General features: G+C 44.2%; 1 protein-coding gene across 3 annotated transcripts in view; it reads right to left on the bottom strand.

The window, feature by feature from the left end:
- Positions 1-1,829: 1,829 nt before the first annotated feature.
- Positions 1,830-24,543, bottom strand: part of BRD3 (bromodomain containing 3) — a 42,529-nt gene continuing 19,815 nt past the window's right edge. For 2 of the 3 annotated variants that reach the window (XM_005231228.4, XM_027778052.2), the window contains 10 exons: positions 23,872-24,009; positions 22,743-22,890; positions 20,973-21,187; positions 18,911-19,282; positions 12,554-12,682; positions 11,951-12,142; positions 10,884-11,119; positions 10,057-10,349; positions 8,046-8,174; positions 1,830-7,235 (listed from right to left, as the gene is read on the bottom strand). In XM_005231228.4, coding sequence (XP_005231285.1) covers positions 7,120-7,235; positions 8,046-8,174; positions 10,057-10,349; positions 10,884-11,119; positions 11,951-12,142; positions 12,554-12,682; positions 18,911-19,282; positions 20,973-21,187; positions 22,743-22,890; positions 23,872-24,009 — 1,968 coding nt within the window. In that variant the 3' untranslated portion in view covers positions 1,830-7,119. Of the gene's footprint in view, positions 7,236-8,045; positions 8,175-8,465; positions 8,531-10,056; positions 10,350-10,883; positions 11,120-11,950; positions 12,143-12,553; positions 12,683-18,910; positions 19,283-20,972; positions 21,188-22,742; positions 22,891-23,871; positions 24,010-24,543 lie in introns of those variants that run through there. The other variant, XM_055801377.1, reaches the window with a different exon arrangement.

Below are 24,543 nucleotides of genomic sequence, written 5' to 3'. Positions count from 1 at the left end.
GTAAGAAATTTGATTATCTTGGGTATAATCAGTCTTTTTGTTTATGTGGCTGGTAAACCAAAATTCAGTTATTTGAAGAGCAGTCATTGGACTACACAAAAATAAAAACTTAAAATACATGCATAAATTCTTCCAGGATTGAGGCTGGATATGACAGTGCAAGGAAGAACGTGACTTGTTCTTCCCTCTCTCTGTGAACAGGACGGTATTTTCCGTATCTGTCTGTCCTTATTAGTCACAGCAGGTTTGTGGAGTGGCTGCTGTAAGCGAGCATTTCTGTAAGCCGGTTGTGTAGTGTTGATGCACTTGTTTAAAATGCTGTTGTAGCCTCTTTGATAAAGTGCATTAAAATGATTTGAATGCATTATCGGGAGCAGCTGTTTTCCTTCTGCATGTTAATCACTTTGGCACATGTGAGGATTACTGCTATTGGCACTCCCAGTCCTCGCCCAGGCAGAAGAGGGAAAACTCCAGACAGGCAGTTCCTCCCAGCTGGGAATTACCTTAGTTACTGGTGGGGCTGGGGGTCACCTCCCTCTCCAAAGTCACTCCGCTTCTCCTGTGGAGACAGGCCACGTGCAGGGGTGGCTCCTCCAGGTTCCCAAGCCTGGCAGCCGTTGTTGCATCCGAGCGGTGCGCTGGGGGACGAGGACAGCCCCTGGGTGTCACACGTGCAATAATCCATACACACACCAGCGTGAGCCAAACCTCAGCTGTGTTCTGCCTGTCCGCAACCGCCTCCAGCTCTGTCAGCAGCAGCACCTAGAAATAACTCACTAGTAAATGCTGAAGGAAACATCCTCCGGTGGAGCAGCTGTCTCACAGGAGATTTTTAGAGGATAGGTTGAACAAGCGTTTCCTTTGGGAGTATCATTGATCCAACACACAGCTACGCCGATCCAACAGCTAAGCAAAACAGGTTTGCTGAAACCTTGGAGAAATCAGGGCTTTTAAACCCAGTGAGCAGGAACAGGGTTAGAGAAAGATTAACCCTGGGCAAGCCCGGCTGCCGTAACCCTTACCTTACACATAAACCAGCAGGCACGCATCTGAGACACTGAACAGCAAACCCAACCTGGATCCCCTCTAGTGACCAAAATAGATTTTGCCACGGTTCAGTCACCCCAAGACCGTGCTGTGACTGTGACCGGCTACTTTAAGCCCCCCCTTTCCCCGCCGTGTCTTCCACATCCCAGCCACCCTGGGCTCGCGGACCTGCGGGGCCAGCGCTGGCTGGTAGACCAGGAGCCAGGGCCACCAGTGCCGGTGACAATGTCCCTCGGGTTCCTTCAGGTCCTGGTGGCTTGAAAGTAGTCAGCATTAAACGTGGGTGAAGTCCCCAGCTCCTCTTTTTTACCTGAACTTACCTCCATCAGGTGCAATTCTCACATCAGCTGAGAGCCCTTCAGGCTGTGGGCACCTAGGAAGAGTGAAGGTCCTTCCTTGGCTGCCCTGGGACATTAAAGCAGCCCAAGTGTTTCCCTCACCAACTGAAAGGTCTACCCAGAGCACCTCTATACCAGGTGCTGAACTGCGATCTGGGAGACCCTCGGCCAAGCTGGCAGTGCCCCAGGCTTGCCCCCTGCTCTGAAGGCAGCTTTCCCCCTTAGCATGGCACTCCATGTGGCTGGAGTTGCAAAATTACTTCCAAATTCTTTCCAGACTCATGACACTAGGACTAAATCTATTTCTGTTTCTCCCTTAGCAATGCTACTCAACTGACTGCTCGATCAAAGCCCTACAGGTTCTCAACTGGAGCAAGTGCAACACCTGAAAAAGGAGATGAGGAAAAAGAAAAGGAGAGGTGAGGGGAAAAGATGGGATCAAACTGCACACACAAAACAATTTTTCTTTTTATTATGAAAACAAAACGCCCCAGGACCAGGGTCCGTGATTACCAGTAACATCAAAGATTACTTTCTAACTTTTTTTTTTAAATTCTGTTGTGTTTGAGGCCAGCAATTTGCAATAAACAAGCTAAACTACTTACATTGACTCATTTCTTTTCAGTAACTGACATTTACAGGAATATACTAGAAATGGCACTAAAAAGTTTTAAGAAAAGGAGTTACGGTAAATTTGCATGCACATCATACAGAAAAGTAACAATTTTTTTAAATATTAAAAAAAACCCCAAAAACCCAAAACAAAAATACAACAACAAATCTTTCTGGATTGGTTATGCCAGTAACGGGGGTAAGTTGTAAGTGGCCCATGTCAAGTCCTAGCCGGTGGTTTATTTATTTTTAAAAATGACATTTAAAAAGATATGCAAATACCATTTCTTTAAAAAAACACATCTCATTGTTTTACAAGCAAGATAATGTTGCTAGTGTAATGAATCCTCACCCTAAATTTATCTTCAGCAATACAGAGCCTGCCCACAGTTAGCCCTAGTGGTAACTGCTCACGTTTAAGAATACGTCTTTTTAAAATCCAGTACTAAAAAGGTTGTGGTTTTATTTTGTCATGCCCCGATCCCTTCCCCCTAGCTCCAACCCCAACGTTAAAAAACATCATTCCTTTCAAAACAAGGAAAAAATTAAAAAACTGGTCTAAGAGTCCCCAAAACAGAGAAAGAACTAGATTAGGTAACTGCAGTCTGCTTCTACCACATAGAGAACATGGAAAGAGACCTCACTGGGTAACTAATTTGTAGATAAGACACTCACACACGTGCTTGTGTATGTGTGTGTGGGGGTGCGTGCACCTATTATACACACACACACGAACAACAGTTACATAGTCCTGAAATATCAGTTCTACAGTTACAAACCCTGTCGGTAGGAAAGTTTAAAATCACATCAATACAAAACTGAAATGATTTCGTATAGACAACATTTGGTTAGCAGGAAACTGCTGTAGGCAACAGCTTCCTTTAGTAGGTGGATCGGGGCCTGAGCCCACGGGATGTGGATTTCCCGCTGGTCCCACTGAGCCTACATCTGATGGTACGCCAACAAACAGGCTGACCTTACAATCAGATAGAGTTTAACAAAGTTTTTAAAGGTGCAGTAATGCTGGTTGATTGATAATAGGTCTGGTCAGGTATTGTTTTGTCAAAACAGGAATTTGTCAGAAAAAACAGCTTCAATAAAACTATTTGTGTGTATGCATACATATGAAATCATACTGATTTCAGTGACATTTCTCCTGGAAAACAAAGTTAAACTTTGTTCGTTCAAGAAAAATTCTACCATAAAAATTTCAATTTTTTTTAATTCTTAAGTTTTAAAAAAAAGTGTTATTTCAAATGTTGTACGTTTGATCACTGTCAAGTTATTTCATGACATCCGTACTGGCATGTCATGCAATACAAACTCAGTTAAATACATGCTCTGTTGTTTCCGTTTCTAACTCATTAAGGGCTGCTGCTACTTACTATGGACTGAAAACATCTCTTCTTTCCTGGAGACACTCTGATCTGGAGATACAAGAGGCACCACTACTGACATGTCGGGAGATAATGAGCACTACAAACAACACGAAAATGAAAAAGTGTAAGAACAACATTTTCAAATGAAGAGTCACCAGTTTCTTTCCTGAAATGAAGGTCATGCCAAAATGGATTTCTCCTGTGAACTGCCATTCCACAGGGAACACCTTCCTTTCCATGAAAACAAAGTTTCCCAACTAAATGGTAGCCCAAGTCGCAGCTGGGTATATCAAAGATATGCAGGTGGTTCTTCACATTCCTTGGTGGCTTTGGTTGCTGGTTTTCCTTGCAAATCCCCAAGCTAGGACAGGTTTGCCAACTAAAATAGGGATCCTCCTCCAGTGCTGCCAACAGTCTCAGGCCAGGCCCCCTTCCATCACTTCACAGTAGGTCCCCCAACCCTTTGCCTCTAACCTTCCCACTGACTGCAGTGCGACCGAGCTATGTGTCCTAGAGGAACATCTGTACCCTGGCTGTGCTCAGCGGGGTCGTCCCCAATGTTGGGGGACAGCAGCATGCTGCAGAGCCAGGTCCCCAGGCTTTACACGGCAGCGATGCTGGCCAGAGCGGCTGCTGTTGCCTCCGACACCAGCTGTGGGTTGTTCTCCGCATAGGAGCAACCACCACGTTACATCGGTGGCACAGGTCAGGTTAATGCACGCAGGAAAATGTTTCAAGCAGGGAAAACTGGGAGCTTGTTTATACGAGTCGTCAGGGTATTGAATGGGTTGCAATTATTTTAATTAAAATACTAGTTGGTTTTGACAATGTAAGTCTCAGACAATAGGAAAAGCACAGATGAAACCCAACCCCATTAAAAAAACCTAAGCTCTTAATTAGGTGTATATTACATTTCCTCATAGTAAATTCTGAAAATATATTACTAAGGATCTGTCTAGGGGAAGATATTTTTTTTTTAAGGGTAGAATTAAAAAAAGTACAGGAACTAAAAATAACTCCACTGTTAAAAGAAACAAAAAAAAAAATTATGTCAGTAAGAATCAGAATGCTTTAGTTCATCCACTTTCAAATACTGTGGGAAACTAGCTGCAAAGACTCGAGAGCCTCCTGCCACCGGGCCGAGCACCTTGGTGACTGCAACTGAACCAAAGATGCCCAGCAACTTCCAGGAGGGCACCACAGCATTGCGCTCGCAGCCCTTTGCAAAAAAAAGTGGGAATTCTTGTCTACAGCAAACTGTGGAGAGTGTTACTGCCACCACACAGATAAACGTGGACAGAAGCAGATCAGCTGTACAAGACACACATCTGAACACTTGAAATGCTGATCTTTGAAAGACAGATTTTTTTATTTTTTTTTAAGACAGCTGTGTGAGTGTCCAGCTAATAAAACCTCAGTCGATGGGCGATCAGTGACTGGCAGTGGAATGTGGATGCAGCCAGAAGTGCAAACCATGCAGTGCTAGTAACGGGCTGGCCCTGTGCTTCCCCAGCTTTCCAGCAAAAGGAGATCAGCCAGATGCCACACCGCCCAGCAGGCCAACTCCTAGCTCTCGGAGGCTGAGTGTACAATGAAAATTGTGTGCTGGGGCTGAGAAGTCCTCCAGGGCCACTCACCTCTGTGAAAACTAACAGCTGGTGCAGTCTGCACCATGGGGCCTCTGGCAAACCACTAATAGAGCCCACAGCAGGGTGAATTTTAGGGCTACCCCACAGCAGAGAGGCAAGCCTTAGGCGCTGGTGCTGGGAGAAGGAAAGGCATAACTTTCTGTTGAACTCTGTATATTTTTTTCTTTACAATAAAACGTTAAGAATTTACAATAAATTTCTGCCCCTCAGATTACAAATCTTATATAATTATAGAACTGGTGTTTTCCTAAAATGAGAGTAAAAGAGAAAACCCCACTGTTCTACAAAAAAAAAAAAAAAAGAGGAGGAAAAAGACCTCTGGAAATATTAGAGAAAATAATAATGTGCTGCATCAAGAAATTGTTATCTACCTGTATGTCTCCAAAAACTGTACAAAACAGGAGTTAAAAAAAAAAAAAAAAGAGGGCTGGGATGAGAAGAGAAAGAAGAGAGAAAACAAATCAAAATTTGAACACACCAAACATGACAGAGCACCAGACACACAGTAGACTGGACTGTAGCACCTGTAGGTATAAAGTCCAATGTATTTAAATAAAATCTCAGATGTTTATTTGCTTTGTTGTTGTTGTTTGTTTTTTCAATCTAGTTCAAACCACATCAAAAATCTGCATTTCTGCTGGTCTGCATAATGCAGCTTTGCTTTTGTTTTTTTATTACATTTTAAATGACCAATGGTGTTTAATAAATAAAGTACTTACGTATATACATGAAATTAGGGACAGTGAAAACAGAGTGTATTGCAGCAGTGCAGGTCAAAACATTAGGCTGGACTGAAAAAATTGCAAGCCTTAAAAATTGTCTCTTTTTTTTTTTTCCTCCCTCCCCTCTTTTTTCTTTTTATTGAGGTAAGCATTTTAGTGCCTGGAAACCTGCACCCTGCATGACACAGAAGTAGCATTCCCTTCCTAGGAGCTTGCTACTGAAACAATGAGGAAAAAAAGAAAAAAAAAAAGAACATCAAAACCCAAAGAACCCCCAACCATACACAACAACATCCCTCCTCTCCAATTCCCCTGCCAGCTCAGCCTCAGCTGGAGCTCACGTGCTCCTTTATTTTAAGCCCAGACTGAGGTGTTTGTCATGGAGAAAATACTTAAGCATGTGTCTAATAATGAGCATATGACTTGCCTTGGTCACTCTGAGGTCCAGCTGAGACCTTTCAGCCAAAAAATCTGTTTTCAATTAAATGAACGCTTTCATAGAGAGTGTCCATTTCCTGGAAATCATCTTTTTCATGTTAAAAATAACATTCCCAAGAAACTTGAGTGTCCCTTGCTCCCTTCTTCTCAACGCATCCCCAAGGAAAATGAAAATTTTCAGTGGAAAAACAAGAAATGCAACTACTTATAATGCTCATGTGCTTAAAGTTAAATTCATGCTTAAATACCTTCCTGAACAGGTGCCTATGCCTCTACCAAGATTTAAAAAAAGCATGTTAGCAATCCACAGTGCAGGAGAATTTTTTTGTTTTGTTTTTATGTAAAAAGATGATAGCATCTGACATTTCGATCACACTGTAGACTTCGAGATTAAGAATACTAGTGCTAATAACAAATACACCAACTAGTTCAAAAGCTAACATCTTTCAGATACAGTACCATTTTACAGAGATTTCTTTAAAAAAAGGGAGGTTTTTATCCTGTGTGAGCCAGGCAGGCCTATTAAAAGAGAACATTCTGGGGAGAGGGAAGGGGTGGGAGGGAAATGTACTACAAACCTTGCAGAACTTCCTATTTATCTCCTGCTAAGAGTTCAAAGTTCTTCCATTTTCAACCAATCTTCTTCAGTGAAAATGTATTTTAGAGACTTTATGCAAAGGGAACTATTTGTCATAAAGTCTAGTCACACACACGCACAAACATCTTTGACCTATTAAAAGAGCGCCCCCCCAAAAAATGGAAGATACCTTTTGTAACACTGAATTAAAAAATAAAAAAAGTCAGAGAAAGAGAGATGGGAAAAAAAACCTGACCACTGTGGAACAAGAGCAGTATATTAAGGAGAGAAAAGAACACTGCAGAGCATCAGTGAGGGTGATGTCCGTTTTGTGTTTTGTGTGTAAGTGTCCGTAACTCATTCCGAATCGCTGCTGTCTGAGCTGGAACCACTGGAGCTGCTGCTCCCAGACTCAGAGGAGCTGCTGCTGCTGAGCCGGGAAGGGCCTCCGGGAGGAGCCGAGCCAGATTTCTCTGCAGGGAAGAAGGCAGCGACGTGGTTACTTGCAAGGAACTGAATCCGACAAGCTTCGCCCACAGCCTTCACCCTCCACCGCTTCGTTCACAACTTCATTTTTCCTGGGCAGCTTATTTACCCACCGCCTTCGCTTGCTGCAACAAGGCCTATCCTGACAGCGGATGGCAAGGTTCCTCAGGCTGCAGATGACCACAGAAGTCTCGGATCAGCAGAGGAGCCCTATGGGAGGGCAGTATCCCCTTCAGCCCTATGCTGCTCACAGCCAGGCAGCGCGGAGCACCTGGAGAGCTGTGTGCGCAGCCTCGTGTGCTTCAGCACAACCTCCAAACACAAGAAAACCCCGCCTGACTTGTGCGAAGCCAGAAGCAGCTTAGTTTGTGCCGGAAGAACCTTTTGTACCATCTTTCACACTACTACACTACGTGGGGGGTTGGGTTTTTTTTTTAAATCCCACAATAGAGAAAAATCATCCGTTAGATGCTCTGTGGTACAGGCCTGTACACACAGTCCCGTACAGGCTAACACAGAGAAGATCCTCCTCCCTCTAAAAGATGAATTGCTGCCAAGATACCACACGTTTACCATCCAGGAGAGCTTCCACCTGGACAGGGACCAAAGCAGCCTGCACAGAGCAGCTCAGTGCCCAGCAGTAACTCGCTGTGCCCCAGCACTACTGGCCAACTAGGGTTAGCTGTCAGAGGTAAACCCAAGGCTACAAAGCAGCAGTAGCTTTGCCTCAGTGAGGAAATCTATCTACATACACAACTTTCGGGGCATTGTCAGCACCTTAAAACCAAAGCCGTTACCTTTCTTTGCAGGTTTCTTGTTGTTGTTTAGCTGCCCACTGACGTCCTGTAACCGTTTTTCTAGTTCTTTCTTCTTTTCCTGAGCTAATTCTTCTTTTGACTTTGCTGCTTGCTTTTTTCCACTTGCAGCTGTGGAGGAGGAACGCACAATTTCTGAAACTGCATGGTTGCAGGCGAAAAAGAGTGGACATCACTATTTTACAGGGCATGTAAATCTGTGCAACCACTCTGCAGTGACACCGCTAAGATCAAGTGGCCACACAGCAACTACACATCCCAGAGAGAGGACAACATATGAAGTTGGCTAGATCATCCAATCACCATCATCCTGGAACATGCACTTTTCAAGAGATCCTCTGGAAAGTATTTTAGAAGATAAGAAAAATCCATGTAATAACCTTGTAGTTACAGGTTACTTACCAGCCAGTTATATGGTCAATAGTTACACATTTGTAATTACAGAATTGTTACATGGGTTTTCTGCCCTGTAAAATAAAGTGTCCCATTAAAGGTTGTCACAAGTAAGCATCGGCCACTAACACTTAAGATACCTCACACAAAAAATCTACTGTGTTTTATGTTGCTTTAAATATAAAGCAAAACAAAAAGGACAAATTAAAAGCCAACTGAGGCAAAGGCTGGCAGACAACAGGAATGTAGCTGCATCGGTTCGATGGAAATGGTGAGAAGTACCGGCAATACTCATATTTTTGAGCAGAAGAAATACTCCTCCAAAGGAGCAATTGAACACAGGTGTTGGCCAGTTTCAGAAGCACAAGACAGGGGCCAGATATTTTGCCTGATCCAGCAAGGAAATACTTACATTTCTGTGCCCTGTTTTAAAGCAGTAATTTTTTAAAAAAGAAAGCTGGAAAGCAGAGTCCTGAGAGGGTGTGCCCCTGAACACTAAGCATGGCAAGAGAGAGCAGACAGCACAAGAGTCCGGCTGGTGTCAGGTATGCCAGCCAGCCAGCCCAGGGCGTACCAGTCTCAGAGGAACAGACATCTGAGATTATCTGCGTTATTCCATGCTGTGGTTGCAAAACCAAAGGATGCTTCTTGTTCCTAACCACTCTGGAAAAATCTTTTCCTGAGCTATTCCAACAGTGAAGGACTCAGGGTGGGTGTGGGGGAAATAATAATAAAAAAAACACCTAATCAAAGTGGGGTATTAAAAAGCAAAAAGGGTCAAAGTCTGAGCTTTGCTTAGGCCTACCTGAAAATCCTGTGGTGAAGAAATGGAGGTGCTGTGCAAGAGTTGTAAGTAGCTACTGTGCTATAGTCTTAACAGGACAACTCCCTCTTAACCGACAAGCAGGTGGACAGAGCCAGGACCACTTCAGGTAAGTGATCCTACTGCTATTCAGCTGGAGCTAAATCTCAAGGGGCCGCAACAATTCACCCTCTGTGGATGAGGCACAGAGAAAAGTCTGTCCCATACTGAACCGCACACTTGGCAGCACATTAACATTAATCCTCTGATCTGGGAGAAAGTGAGGGTAATATGGCGATCAGACCGTGTAGGAAAAGCAGTTTTGGGGTGAATATACAACTCAGACACACCCAGAATCCACAGGTTACTCAGGTAACTTTACTCAAGTCATTTATTCCCTTGGTCTTCTGGATCCCAACCATGCTTTGTTTCCTTCCTAATCAGATGCTAAACTATCCAGGCTAAGAAACTGATCCTTCCAGATGTGAACACATAACACGTAACACAATGGAGACTGAAACCTTTACAGTGCTTTCTAGGTAAGTAATAAAGGCCTCGTACAGATTCTGTAGAGGAACAATAGTCCTCCAGGTCTCCACAGCATATCATGGGAAGAATGAACAGGAAAAAAAAAATAATTCAAAAGCTTCTGTACATTTTCTTGTGAGAAAAGAATCTCTAAAAATCCCTGTCATCACATACCCAACAGCTGGATAAAAGAATCCCAACACACATGCCCTGACTTCAAAGCTGAGCTCAAGAGCTGGTGGGGTAACATGTCCCCAGGAGGTAACTTACAAAATGGTTTCCTTTGTTTTTTCTGTAAACAAGATTTCACGTATCTCTCCAGTTCTCGTAAAGTTGTGGGCTTCAATGTTTCAAAATCTATTTCTATCTCATCAGGATTGGAGTCTCTGAGGGAAGGTTCCCGTGACTGGATGATGTGCACCACCCTGCCCAGCTTCTCCCCAGGCAGGCGGTTGATGTCCAAGCTGAGCTGCCGTTTCTCATCATAGGTCATGGGCAGACCTTCCTCCTCCTCGTCTGAATCGTAGGTTGCAGATGCCTGTTTGCCTCCCTTCTTGGGCTGCCTGGGTGGGTTGGCAAGCATGGAAACACTCATGGGTATAGAGAAGCAATTAACTTTTTTTTTTCTACCCCCCTTGTAACAACCACCCCAATGTTCTTGGCTTTGAACCTCTAAGCCAGATGGCTTGAACAGCACCACAGCTTCTGAAGTTCAGAAATCTGAGATCAGCTGTTTTACTCCCATTATATTTTCTCCCTGTGAGGCATGACAACAGGCCCATGTAGCAGCAGGGGGGCAGCAATGAAATGGCATGTTCTTGCTGGCTGCACAAAAGGCAAAAAGCAAAACCTTATCTGAGAGTAGTCAGGCAGGGATTTTAAGAGTTGGACAGTGGAAATGATGGCTCCACTGCCAGCTCTAACTTAAAGACTCCCTGGAGTTGTCTGGGAACGGGGGGGCACTATTCAACAGGAAATTAACTGCTCTGACAACTGCACTTCACCAGGAATTCAGTGGGGATGGGAGGGACAGAAAAAACTGGGCTGGAAGCCCTCAGCATTACCCTTAAGACAACTTACAGAAGGCAGGCTCTCACCTGTTAGCTGTGGTTGTGCTGTTTGCTTTTTTAGCTGGGGCTTTCTTCTGTTGGGTTTGTTTTGGTGGTTGAGCCACCTTGGGTTTCTTCTCCTCCTCAGCTTTTACTTTGTGCTTTTCTTTTTCCTTCTCTTTATCTTTCTTTTTCTTCTCTTTCTCCTTCTTCTCTTTTTTTTTCTTTGGTTTATTCACCGGTGCTTGTGACAATGCAGCTAGCTGCTCATGAACAGCCTTTAGCTGAGGGAGAACAGTGAAAAAATTAATCAGACTTCAAGGTAAGGTAATTGATGCCTACAAATACCCTTCCTCTATGTCCCAACGTGTAAGCATATCCCACAGTCAGTGATCAAGCAGTCTAGTGATTGAACTCAGGAGACTTTGCTCAATTTGAAATCCATTTAAAAATGCAGTGCAAGTACACAGAAGCTGACTCAAATGAAAACCTCATTCTTGTTTTATAGGGGCAAATAAAAATTAAGCTAAATAGCTCCATCTAGAGTGCTGACAGCTTGGCCTCTGGAATCCTGGGTTCATGTCTTGGGTCTCCTACTAGCTTGCTTTGAGACACCGGATAAGCTATTTTATTAATGCTTTGTTGTATTACGGTAGCACATGTAAGCACTGTAGCATCTGGCATTGTATATCTGCATAATAAGAAAGGCCATGGCTGAAGCGTTTGCAACCACAACAGTCAAACCAGCTCACTTCTACAGACAGGGTACAAGAGGACAATATCCCACAGGAAGCTTGTGACAGATTTCGTTACGCCTGAGCTCTCATACAAAATGGGCCTCTCTGTTCCTCCCAGATCCCTAGTATTGTGTGCACCTTCATTCATACCCTGGGATCCCAGAAAGAAACACAGAGCATCAGCACCGAGAATGGCTACCTCCAAGAAAATTAACATTACATCAAACGTGCACTTACTTCACAGCTGAGCATTTTTCCCCTTTAGCTGGCAGAAGGGGCAATTGCTTTGCTCACCCCAGCCTAGAGGGCACTTTTAAGAAAAAAATTAAACCCTTCCTACCACACAAACACAGACACACAGCCTGGCAATGGCAATACCTGCTCCTGGAGCTCAGCCAGCCGAGTCGCTCGCTCTTCTTCCGAGTCTGAGCTGTCTGAGTCGGACGAGCTCTCCTCACTACTGTGACTGCTCTCTGTGCTTTTGCTCACCACTGGTGCTGTCGGTGGAGGTGGAGGTGGAGCCTCTGCAGGCTCATCGGGCATTTTTGCAAACCTCATCTCAAAGACATCCTACAAAAAGGGAGAAAAACTGGTGACAAAAGGAGCCTCAGCCACAAAGACCTCACTCTGGCCTTTTAAACACACCAGACACCCCACCATGGGTCAGGGTCTTATTGCACTATACCAGGTACTGTACAGCATATAATAATGTACGGATGGGCATCCATATTCTGTAAGCCCAAGAAAATTCTCGCACTACTTTATGAAGCAACTGTTTTAGGAGCAGAACGTGGCATTGGGCCATGCCATGTGAAAAGCACCCCAGTCCTGCACCAGAGAACATGGCTCGTTCCAAGTGCTGGAAGAATCACAGACTCTCCCTTGCTGCTGCCAAGAGCAGATCCATGCTTGGATCTCTGAATCGACACCTTGTAGCTGAACTAAACAAACTCTGGAAGACACATTTGCCAACACCTTTACCTGGAGCTTCCTGGCCATCGCTACCACTTCATGGTCTGGAGGATTGTACTTGTAACAATTAGAGAACATTAACCGAATATCTGCTGCAAAGCCTTGTGCATCTTGGTATTCCCGACTGTCCATTTTTTTCTGCAAACAAACAAGCCAAAGGGAAAGGGGGGAAAAAAAACCATAAGCAAAAGGCATTTGTAACAGCTGCATGGAGGACACATGCATCTTGGAGGCAGCTCAGAACAGCCTCACAATCACATTCGTCTAAGAGAACCTAGTTTGACCTGGCTTATTTGTTCCTAAGTAATATTCAGAGTTTCTGCTTTTAAAACAAGCAAGAAAACACACACCAGACAACCAAAGAAGCTGATATTGCACCATGAAGTGCTTAAACTGTTAAGATTCCTAATGTGGGTTGTTTTCTTTCGAAGTTGTACTAGATAAATCTGTCGGGGTCCCCATTCTATTCAAAAGTAGTCACAAAAACATTTTGCTGGATCAGAAACTAATGTAAACAAGGATCGTGGACAGGAAGGGCAAGAGTCAACAGACAACCAAGTTACAACTACAGGAGTACCTTAAGCATGTACTTATGTGTGCTGCTTGGGTGTATTTGCCCTGTACATCTGGAAGGGCAGAAAAGATCATGACCATCTAACTCTGACTTGGGTCAGGGGATGAATTTTGCTTGGTGATTCTTAAACTACAACACCTACTCTTGACTTAAAAGTCCAACTGATAAATACAGAATTCACCCTTCATGAACCTATTCATAATGTTATTTTCTAGTGTAGAGAGGATAAGTATCAGGAGCAAAAAATATTTGCATCTTGTTTCTTTCTCTTATTTTTCAGCTCCCACTTTTATCCATTTCTTTTGCTGTTTGGGACTGAATTACTTGGGTTTAGAGAACAGTTTATAGCATTCCTAGGACGTAATTAATTTTATGCATATATTACTACAATGTAAAAACCTTAGCTCCAATTACACCTACCAAAAGGAAAAAGAAGCTAACACAACATTTCATTTGCATTTAAAAGAGAAATTCTCTATTTGCCGAGCGCTTGCAGGCCTCCCTTTTGTATTTCTTGTGCACCTGTATCCCCCAGCCAAGGGAAGAGGCTGACTGGCAGACAGGCTGCAAATGTCATCAGGGAAGACACGTCCATGGGAGCAAAAAGCAGGGCTGCTTGGGGTCTGCAACCCACACTAGAGGCCTTAAAGCACGCAAAATTCCCCATTTGATCAATAGAAGCTACAGGTATTTCACAGCTGCATGGCAGACCTTGCAAGTATCTTGAAATAACTGCAATGACTCCTAAAAGCATTTTTATTCTGAATAGGGCAGAATTTCACCTCCAGCGATGCAGCTTTGGTGCTGCATGCAGGGCAGTGACATCCCTGCAGCCTTACTCCCTGCCATGCTGCAGCCAGGCATCGGTCAAACTTTTGTCAGGAGATGTTATTCTCTTGGTGAATAAGCTCGGAGACAGCCTCTCTCAGCCACAACACACAGCCAGAAAGGGAAATAGGTTTGTGCTTCTCCTGTCTGAAGGAGAGCTGGCCTTGTTTGAAAAGCATCTCAGGCCAATTCCAAAGAAAAACATATGTTCAAACAAAAGGGCCCATTTATTATAAAATACACCTTACTGCATGAAAGGCCTTTTTGATGCCCTTATAAGTTTGGCACACTCAATGACTGATTTCTGCCTATGAAACACATTCCAGCGTCTGAGGCTTCATTTTCATCCAAACCCAACAGCTTTCTAGCCCAACAGTTTTAATCTGTGGATTTTTATTTTGTTTCCTTGTAAAGAATAATTAACTTTAAAAAAAAAAGAAACTTCAAATTGGTGGGCTGGAATGTCTTCCATTACAAATTCATTTGGAGATACCCAGCTGCTTTAAAAAAGTTACTACATTTACAATTGCAAATCAGGAGTCAGACAAGCAGGACTGGCAGAGGTGCTAGGAGGCCAGCTAGCCCGTTCTCTGCCCCACGCAGCATCTACCACAGTAATCTTTTTTCCCCTCAGCAATCAATTCAATTGTTTAATATTCTTTAATGTTCCTGAATTTGTTTCCTAATATCTGTGTTTCTTGCTCGATGGTAAGCCCTGCCCTGCCCATAGAGGATGCAGAGAAAACTTGGTTCCCTCCCTTCTCGCAACAATCATGTTTGAAGATCTAACATGTCTCCTTTCCACTGTCTCTTCTCCAAAACTAAAACTGGACATCAAGCCATCCTCAAAGTACGTCTTGCACATGGCATCAGGGCAGGCTCACAAGGGATGGGGCCACACAAGTCCAGTGATTTTAGCAGAGAAAATGTCACGTCTAGAAGCTAATGAGGACCCAGCTGATTTCTGGGGGCCCAACTGCCTCATAAGAACAGCTGGCTTGCAAAACTGCATTTGATCTCTAAAATAGGTGCAAGTAATGAAATCTAAGATTCCCCTAAATAATGTCTCCTCACATTCAAGACCCTGAACTCAGCTGATCTGAAACTATAGCAATTCACTGCAAGAAAATTAACTGGTGAGCAGTCAGACCCCTGGAGGTAGTGCTTTATTCCAAAAGTAAACAGCTTGTATAAATCCTCTTGCATAGCAAGGGCTGCTCCTTGTCCACCACTGAGTAAACCAACGGCAGAGGGGCATTCACATCACTGCTGCCGTGACTTGGCAGCTAGAGGATGGAGTGAGAGTAACGGTGTTCCAGGTTCCCCCAGCTCCATCACAGGCACAGCATCCTGCCTCCCCAGCATCAGAGAGGGCACATGAACATGCTGCAAGCAGGTCCTGCCTGCCCATGGACAGGGCAGCAAAAGCACAGCGCTGCCACAGCTTTGTAGCAAGCGTTTCACCTACTACAAGGAATTAGGGCTACTGCCTCTTAAGTTTTTAAAGCGCAACCCATGCCTCTGCCTCCCTCTCTCTTCATGCATTCATCCCTCCCTCTCTCTGTTCCAAGCAGTTCTGCTCTTTCCCCCTCTGTGATGACTATCAAAGAACTGAGGTGGAGATGAGCTCATTGATCCCATCCCTTCAGCTCTTCCCGCTCTCAGTACTAGCTCCAGCACAGCCCTCTGCTCCTGGCTGCAACAAGCTCAGCTACAGCCCCTCCACCTCTCACCTGCCACTGGCACAGTCATGACAGCCCACCTGCCTCCTCCACCACGCACACAGAGAAAACAATCTCCAGTCCTTCTGAAGCATACCTCTGCTGGGTGCAGAGCCTGAAAAAAAGAAAATGCTCCTGGACATGAACAACATTCTCTGAAGAAAATCAAACCTCATACAACCAGAGAGCCAAAGTGACAAGCAAGCAGGTATTCAAGAGTCTATTATAGCTGCAGCAATACTTATGTTTTACTTTTCACATAATTCCTTCAAGATTAGTTTGAAGGCCATTAGTTGCGCTGCTTTACCACAACCATTGCCACTTGTGCAGAATTAAATGTAAAACCTTTCAGAGCCACAGAGAAGCCCCTGACACTGAAGAATTATACTCCCTGCAAATAGCAGGTTTCTGTTCCATGCAGTTAACATATTATAGACTGCATCTCAGAGAAGTCACACTATGATCTACAGGCCAAGAGCAACGATAATAAAACACTCCATAAAAAAACAATACCAGACAGCACTTCAAACAAGTTTATTAAGAAAAACACTACCATGTGGAAGGACAAATCCAGAGTCTTTGCATACAAAAGACTCCACTGGTTCTGCCAATAACTTGTCTCCAGTTTTCTGCCCTACACTAGTAAAGTACAGAAAAGTATCACCTGCACTTGCAGAAAAAGGGCAGAGCTGTACACTTCTTAAAAGAATGAAGTTAGGACTATGAAGAGATTTAAGTGTGAAGAAGTCACTAATCCGACAAATTGCAGCTTTGCACCTTGATTTCGCAGAATACACAAAGAATCTCTTGCAATAAGTGACCTAACCACACACAGAAATACTAGCATTGAGAGTCAGGATTTTACTCTCTCTGTCTCTAACCTTACTGCATAGGAAGTCAAGGGAATGTGACTGAGCTGTGAATAGGTCTAAAAGGACTAGGTTTACCAGCAGTCCCACTAATGTCAGTACAGTAACTGAATGAGTTAATCTAGGAGGTGTTCATCTAACAACTTGTGTTTACAAGACCAGTAGAAAAAAAGGCTATCTAGCACTTCATCACTCTAATGTGATAACAAAAAGAACAGTTGCACTGAGCAAGAGATGCTTTCTCCCATCTCAGTCATTTCTGTGAACCAGACATAATTTGAAATTCCTTAAAACTACTGGCCAGATTACAGTCTTAGAACAGATTTTCAACATGTAGCCTATGATAAGCATGGGCAAAATGTAACTATGCACAGAACATCATGTTTGAAGGTTTCTGATGTCACCTAAGTACCGCACCTCTGATTTGACTGAAAGAACACTGAAACCCCCATCTGCAACCTGTTCCTACTCCCAACCCACTCAGTGGCATCAGAAGAGCAAAGACAGGCTCGCTCAGCTGAGAAGGTGGTGACACCTGGAAGGCAGCAGATCAGTGTAAGTGACCCTGCTTTAAGCAGGAGGCAGGACTCCTGACCAACCTAAATTATCCACTAGCCTATGATCCAAGCCACATGGACGGAGCTCTAAGCTAGTGAGGAAGAGCAACTCCAATGCAAAGTGAAGTGAGAAGGCCTTGACAGCAAGTCCTGTAACTAACACAGTGTACAAGGAGTAAGTAGGCCTTTACTAGCGGGCAGAAATATCAGCAGGATGGTGAATGCACTGCAGTACCACAACTGAGGGAGCTTCTTCCTTCCCCATCCATGCTCAAGAGCAAGAGAAAATGGAAACTTACCCAAGAAAACACTGGGACCTTCCTCTATCAGCAGAAAGTAAAGCCAGGTATCAGTGCTCCAGCTTCACAGACTACCATGTTCAACCTAGCCTCTTCTCCTGCTTTTACTGCTGTGTTTCAGGCTCCCTCTTCTTGCCTGCAGCTCAGCTTTGTCTTGCCCTCTTCTCCTGCCAGGAAATTGCTAAAGGCCTTTAACACAGCTCAACTTAATTGAAAGTCAAAAATACTGCACATTGCACTGGCTTTTGTAAACAAATCAAGGGCACTGCAAGCTCAGGAGATGAATGGTCTCCAAGCCTAGCTCCACCAGAGCTTGCTTACAATGCTTTTGTGAGCTCAGAGATGGGTCTTTTCTGTAAAAATCCAATCATAATAAGAACTAGTACTCAGTGCCTTCCAGATATCTGTCCTCACAACAGCCCTGTGAGGTAGGTTAGGTATTACTATACCCATTCTATGACTGGGAAAACTATGGCACAGAGCTGTGGGGAAACTCACCCAGGACCATAGCATTAGAAAAGCAATTAAAACTCAAGACACTGGGAACTCTTTGTCTAATCCTCAATGCACAGACTATGACAACTACTCTGTCACCACTAAATAATGCAACTAAAATCGTAAAAATACTGCAGCTGAAGTAAGAACCCCTGCAGCATCAAGGCTGAATGGCATAGCACATCAGAACATACCACGCTGCTTCCAGATACTATGTAGGATTTGCCAAAGAGCATGACAGGAATCATGAATGCAGCTGCCCTTTTGCCACCTGGACATTTAGAAAATTCCAGGCATTGGCTCAGCTGGCAGCAAACCACTTCTAGCACACTAGTGAAAGTCAGCAGAAATACCTCAACTTCCTGCACATTGAAGAAAGTCTCACCTCCACCAACACTGATACCCGTGGCTGGCTCACCAACAGAAGACTAGAAAAACATGGATTTGTGCCATGGGTATTTAGGGGAAGAATCAGAAAAAAACCCAGTCTACTGGAAGAAAAACCTTGAGAACTGCACCATACTAAGCTAAGCTCTTGAAAAGGCAAGCATGAACCACATGTAAGCATCACATTATTTCTTCCCCTCCCCAAGTACCAGGCGATCATCATGTTCTGGTTAGAATTGCTCAGCGTAAGCCTATCTGGACCACACACCATGCCAACAAGTAAACAGGCAGTAGCTTCTGGAAACAGGATACTATCAATTGAATCCTATGAAACACAGCACCTCTTCTTCTCAGAGTGCAAGACAATCCCAAGGACACAAGTTTAAAGAGCTGGACTATCCACAAAGAAGAGAGGATGCCATCATACAGTCTGCTTTGCAGGGCAGAAAAAAAGGATGTCCCAGGTTACGGGAAAAAAAGGAGAGGGGGAAGGAAACAAATATAAAAATATCCAGATGATATCCAAACAGGTTCTGTTTACCACCCTTGCCCCTTCCCCCTCCCCCAGAAGGAGCCAGTCCTCTGCAGCCAGAGGGCTGTGACACCCTGCAAAAGAGGTGGTAAATGTGGACGTACTTTAACAGTACTGAGATCCATGGGGTGTTTGATAATATCATGATAGTCATGTAATTCCAAGGCCTCTGCATCAACAGGCTTGTAAAAGGGCCATGCATAGGCTGCATGCTTCTTTGAGAGCATCTCCTTGAGAATGCTGTCACAGTACTTGAGGTGCTCAGAGAGTTTGCCCTTCTTCCCTGCATGCTGGGGGACCTCTCCATCTTCAAGGTCTTTCTTTGGTGGTTTGATGGGCCGGCCACCACTCTCCCGTCGAGCGATGATTTTGGCCTGCTTGGGGTCCGAGAGGGGTGTGGGTGACTCGCTTCGGCTGGCAGTGATCGCGGAGGTGGTGGGGGTGGTTGTGTCCGCTTTCCGCTTCACTCCCTTTTTCTGAAACAGCAGATGGACAGACTTCATGAGTATGTGCCCAGCTCTCATGCTAGCACAGTTCAGCCTTATGTTTGAGATCTGCCTGTCCTCTGACAGAAAATACAATTACTTCACTGGGATAAATGGGAATTGTGACTAGAGGCTTCAACACGCAATTCAGTGACTACAACACAGCGTATTACTTACTACATGTCATCTGAGCCACAGTAACCAGCCATTTGCACGTCTCCAACCCAACCCCAAACACGATGCAAAATGTGTTAGCTCTATGTATTTCACTGAGATTTAAACTAAGGACTCTTACCTCATGTTTGCCAAGGGAAAGGAGTGCGCCCAGTCGATTACTGCAGCTCAGCTGATGCATCGTGACTTAGTAAGTGTCAGTAACTTAACCACATGTCTGAGTCCCCAGTGGCAGGATCAGGCTATAAGTTCTGAACCAAAGCATATTAATCACCAAAGACCCATGAGCCCTCACTCCCTTGTATTTATTGGGTGTGCTAAGGTAGATTGCTTATTATGGACAAGAGCAAGAATCTAATGATTTTGCCTTAAGCAAATAAAACCCCTCTCTCATAAATTCAAGCTGTGACTGTCCAGTCAGCTCTCTTGTGCTCCTATGAAGGATTTATTTCTCCGGAGAAAGAGAGATAGAAAGGGAGAAAAAAGTTCCTTAGGGAAATCTAAGGGAAATCTTAAGTAAATCCCAAGCAGAATTAATTTTGCAGTGTGTATTTGGCAAACTCACTTCTGGGTTCATCCTTGAGTTTCAAAATTAAATTGATTCTCAGAAGCAAGTTATTTGGACAGAAACTCAAGTAAGAGACAGGCTTCTGAGGATGAGGAGGACAGCTTAGCTCCAAGAAGATCCAATTCACAATTTTTCTAGTAATTTTCAAACTATAGGATTAAATAAGCAATACAGTCCTATGGCTTTGCTGGTCCATGCAACCTCACATTAGAATACATCGATACTGTTGCAGTTAATTCCCCAGTTTAGAAAAAAACCCAGCTTTCTCTGAGCTATGCTTTCATCATTTTTAAAGCAATACACAGTTTGCTAGGAAAACTCCAATTATTTAGAGCAACATCTTCATTTATACATTAAATTAACATAGCAAATAGCTAAACATCATGACAACTCCCAGAAGATTACTCAGTAAAGACAGAACTAATGCACCCAAAACCTGCAGGCAACATCAGTCTCCTCCAACTGGAGTGACAGGCTTGTCTTGAACCGGTTTATGGCAGAAAGGAACATTCCTAGTGCTGGAATCTGCAAACCTTAAAGGAATAGCCCCAGTAAAATCAGGGGCTCAGTCACAGAGGGAAGAAATGCTTTGGGCTATATGGTGCAAAATGGGGGAAACTTCCAACAGCCTTCTGGTCATGGAGCATCAGCACTGACTAAGGCTATGGTCAGATGAGAGCTTGTAACTGAGTTGGAGCAATTACAGTTGACATCACCTCAGCTAGGGTGTGGTAAAACTGGCAAAACTTCTCTCAATCCTCTCAAACTCAACAGCAAGCACTTGTCTGAGCACACCTTAAAGGGAAAACGATGGCCAGAGAGGCATGGAGTCAAATGCGAAGAGAAGGAATGCACGTAACCAGCAGTGAGGGGATGAAAATAAAGCACTGCTTAGCAATGTTGCCTTCTGAAGAGGAAAGGGTCATGTTCTCCATTTACCTTGACTACCGGTGGTGTAGGAGGCACCACAGGCATTATCGGAGCAGCAGGCGGAGGGGGAGCAGCGGCAGGAGGGGCAGTGACAGGCGGGACATTAGCAGTGATGGTTGGCACAGGGGTGGCAGCAATGACGGGCGTCTGAGACACGGCTGGAGGGACGTTCTGGAACGGGGCCGGCGGGGAGACGGAAGACACGGCCACTGCTTGCTGCGCTCCTTTCAAACGACAAAGTGAAAACGCACTGCAATGTACTGATGGTTACAAGTGCCGACAAGACACTGGGAACAAAGTGAAACTGGTGCCGCTGGACTGTGCAATCACAGGCTTTGCAAAAGGCTCCCAGTCCAGAGCTACAGGAACACCACAAAGGACACAGTGTGATTTGCTTGGTGCTGTTACCCAGGGGTCAACAAAAAAAAAAAGAAAAAAAAGAAATCACTGACCTAAGTCTTTGTACCATGAGCCTTAGACCAGCCACATGCAAGTGAAATACTTCAAGCTTTGCACATGGGGTGTGTTTTGCTCTGGGAGAGCCTTCACCCGTCACAGGCTCTCAGTGCTACCCTGCGCTCAGCAAAAGGGCAGTAGCTCACGTTGAGGAAACAGAGATTGCTCTTTTGGATAGCTGCTGTCCTGCACAGACCTCAATCTGGGAGTGTTTTTACTATGCATGGCAAATGGTAACAACCACTCCCCTACTGCCAGTTAAATACCCAAGAGTCCGAAGCACTTGAGATTTGCCACATTACACGATGAAAGAAACTGCTCTGAGTAGAGCCTAGGTCTCATGATAGCCAGGCAGAGGTTTCTTATGCTAGACCTGCAACTGTTGAAGAACTGCCTGCTAATGTAAAGTTAAGGGGCGAAATTAGTAACTAATAACTGAAGTAGCAATACTTCTCTATGTTTTTATAAAAGTTTTTATCAAAGGATGCTGAAAAGTCACATCATCACAAATTTCTGAGCTTGGATGAAGTTGTAGCTCCATTTGGCACCTGAGATGTGGGAAAACAAAGGGGAACAGTTGGCTTTCCCAGAGCAACAATCAGACCTTGTTTAAAGAAAAAAAATTTGCAACAGTTTCATTCAGCCCACACAAGTTCCTTTATGAACTATTTTATAGTGCTTACAGACGTTTTAGTCCTAAATCCATTTAAAATCAACTCTAGGTACGCTAAGCTAAATTTAGTTTCTACTGATAGGCAACAGTCAACACAGCCTTTTGCAATGGCTTAATAAATCCTTTCTGTTGATCAAATTTGATTCTATGATGTTGCAACCGTGTGTGCAAAAGAAAAACTTTTTATGGGGTTTAGGGGATTGGCTAGATTTGGGTCCAAGTCTTTGCTGTGTCAGACTTCTGCCAGGACCTTGCGTGAGCTGTATAAACTCAGGTCTAATAAAGGCATTCTAGGCCATGGTCTGTCACTTGCAGGAGCCTGGCATGTCTAACTACCTTGCCTCTTCTTGCCTTGGTTTCTTCTTTGCATACAGGAAGGAACAGTATTGCCCTCCCACACTGAAGTGCTACATGGATGGGCAAGTCACAGAGGGCAAGATGTTTGTATGACACATGCAGAGTGCCCTTAAGACAGACAAGCCCTGGAACACTGGGTGAACATCATCTCGACATCTTGCACTGCTTTAACCATTAGGCTACACGCTCCCTTCCTAGCCTTTTCACCATTTGCGAAGCCAGGCAGCTTGGAAGGTGGGTCAGACCTCAGCAATGGCCTCATAACACTTAATGTCACTGGACTGGGTTAATACCTGCACTCTGCATGCCTGCTGACGGCTTGCGACCTTTGCCTTTAGGAACTGGGGGTAATAATTCGACTTCCTCCTGAGGCATCTGGGCAACCTTCTGCAGAAATATCTTCTCCAGGGCTTGGGCCATGAGGACAATGTCATCTGTGGGCTGCAAAAAGAAGAATACAAGCCCATACTGTATCATCCACACACTAGAAGCAGAGAGGTTCAAAATCAGGCTCTGAAATCCCCAATGACACTACCCTTCAAATAAGTGATGGTACCCAAGCTCCGAAAACAGACAGACTAGCTCTCCTCCTTCCTTGCATGCTACCCTCCTGCTCTTCTGTTCTGGCCCAGCATGCAATAAATACAGCATCTAAACATGCTGCATCCAGAGAGTTACCAGGACTTCCAGTAGGAGCCTGATAACTAGCATCCTGTGCAACAGTGTGGAAGCAGCAAACTGGAACAGATGAGCTGTCCTTCCCTGCTTGCCAGCAGGTCCAAGAGAAGAGTGTAAACACATACTCTGCGGCCCAAACTAATTATTTTGTTTATTTCAGTTTGTTCTCCAGTATGGGTCAATGATGACAAACCACTGTAGAAAACACAATACAAAGAATAGAGGCTTTTAACAACCCAACATCAAACAAGCCAAACCCAAAATAATAACAAGCAATCTAAAGGTGTGCAAGTATGGACGAGACATTAGCAGAGAGCAGTTACACTTCCCGAACTGCTCTCTGCTGCTAAAAGATAGTATTTACTGCTAGACAGCTAGTGTTAACACATAGCACTAATACACCACAGAACAACTGCAAAGCACTGCATAAACTGTAGCTCATCTTAAAGAATTCCTAACTGAAAATAAAAGGAGTAAAAACTTGCTACATAACCCCAGAACAGAAATCTACCTATAATTAAAAGGCGCATTTGCCATTTTAACTAGTCTGGGGGAAGAAAGACACAGCACAAAGACAGCTTTGTGTATTTCAAGTAACATGGTTGCAATTAGTGGCATTTCAAATCCTTGCAAGGAGGGCCCGGAGCACAGCTGAGCTGGTCCTGTTCAAAACCTGCGCTGAAACAGTTGTAGGAGGGTCTTTCCTAGGCAGTGCCCCAGTTAAGGCTTGTCTGGGCTCTTTACCTTGTTATAAATGTAACAATTTGTAAACATGGTGTTGAAATCCTGCATACATTCACTGGCACTCCAGTAATAGTTATGTTCCAGGCGCTTCTTGATCGTCCCCATGTCCATGGGGTTTTTTATAATTTTGTGATAATCCTGTTGGAGAAACAGGAAAGGTGTTACATCTCCTGATATGTGGAGTGTTGTTCACATCTCCCTCTTAGTCCCAGCTTTCTCCTCATTCCCCCTCCCAAAAAACCACACCCCAAGTTTCTGTGGAAACTGTAAATATCACTTTTACTTCCATTTATTTTCTAATTTTTTAGCCTTTTAGTCTACCACTATTACGAACTAGACTACAAAGCACAAGAACTCCTTCCACAACCACCAATCTTCCCCAGCCCCGCCCCCCCCCCCCAAAAAAAAACCCACAACAAAACAAAAACAAAAATCCCCACACATACAAACGGCTACTTGGACATCACTTGCTTTTTATAAGGACAGCTGGACTGGGAAGGCACTACGAGTAACGTAAGGAGGAAAGCAGGCTTTGTGCTGGAGTGTGCTGCAGAATAGAAGGGTACCAAACTTGTCAGCTAGACTAACGCTGCAGTGATGCACTCATGGGACCAGAAGTCAGGACAGGAGAGCTCAGCACTAGTTTTGGCAGGGTGTGCAGCTTAATGGTGG

This window comes from Falco peregrinus, chromosome 1 (genome assembly GCF_023634155.1).
Source record: "Falco peregrinus isolate bFalPer1 chromosome 1, bFalPer1.pri, whole genome shotgun sequence".
NCBI classification, from domain to species: Eukaryota; Metazoa; Chordata; class Aves; order Falconiformes; family Falconidae; genus Falco; species Falco peregrinus.
This window is presented reverse-complemented; position numbering and strand designations above follow the sequence as displayed.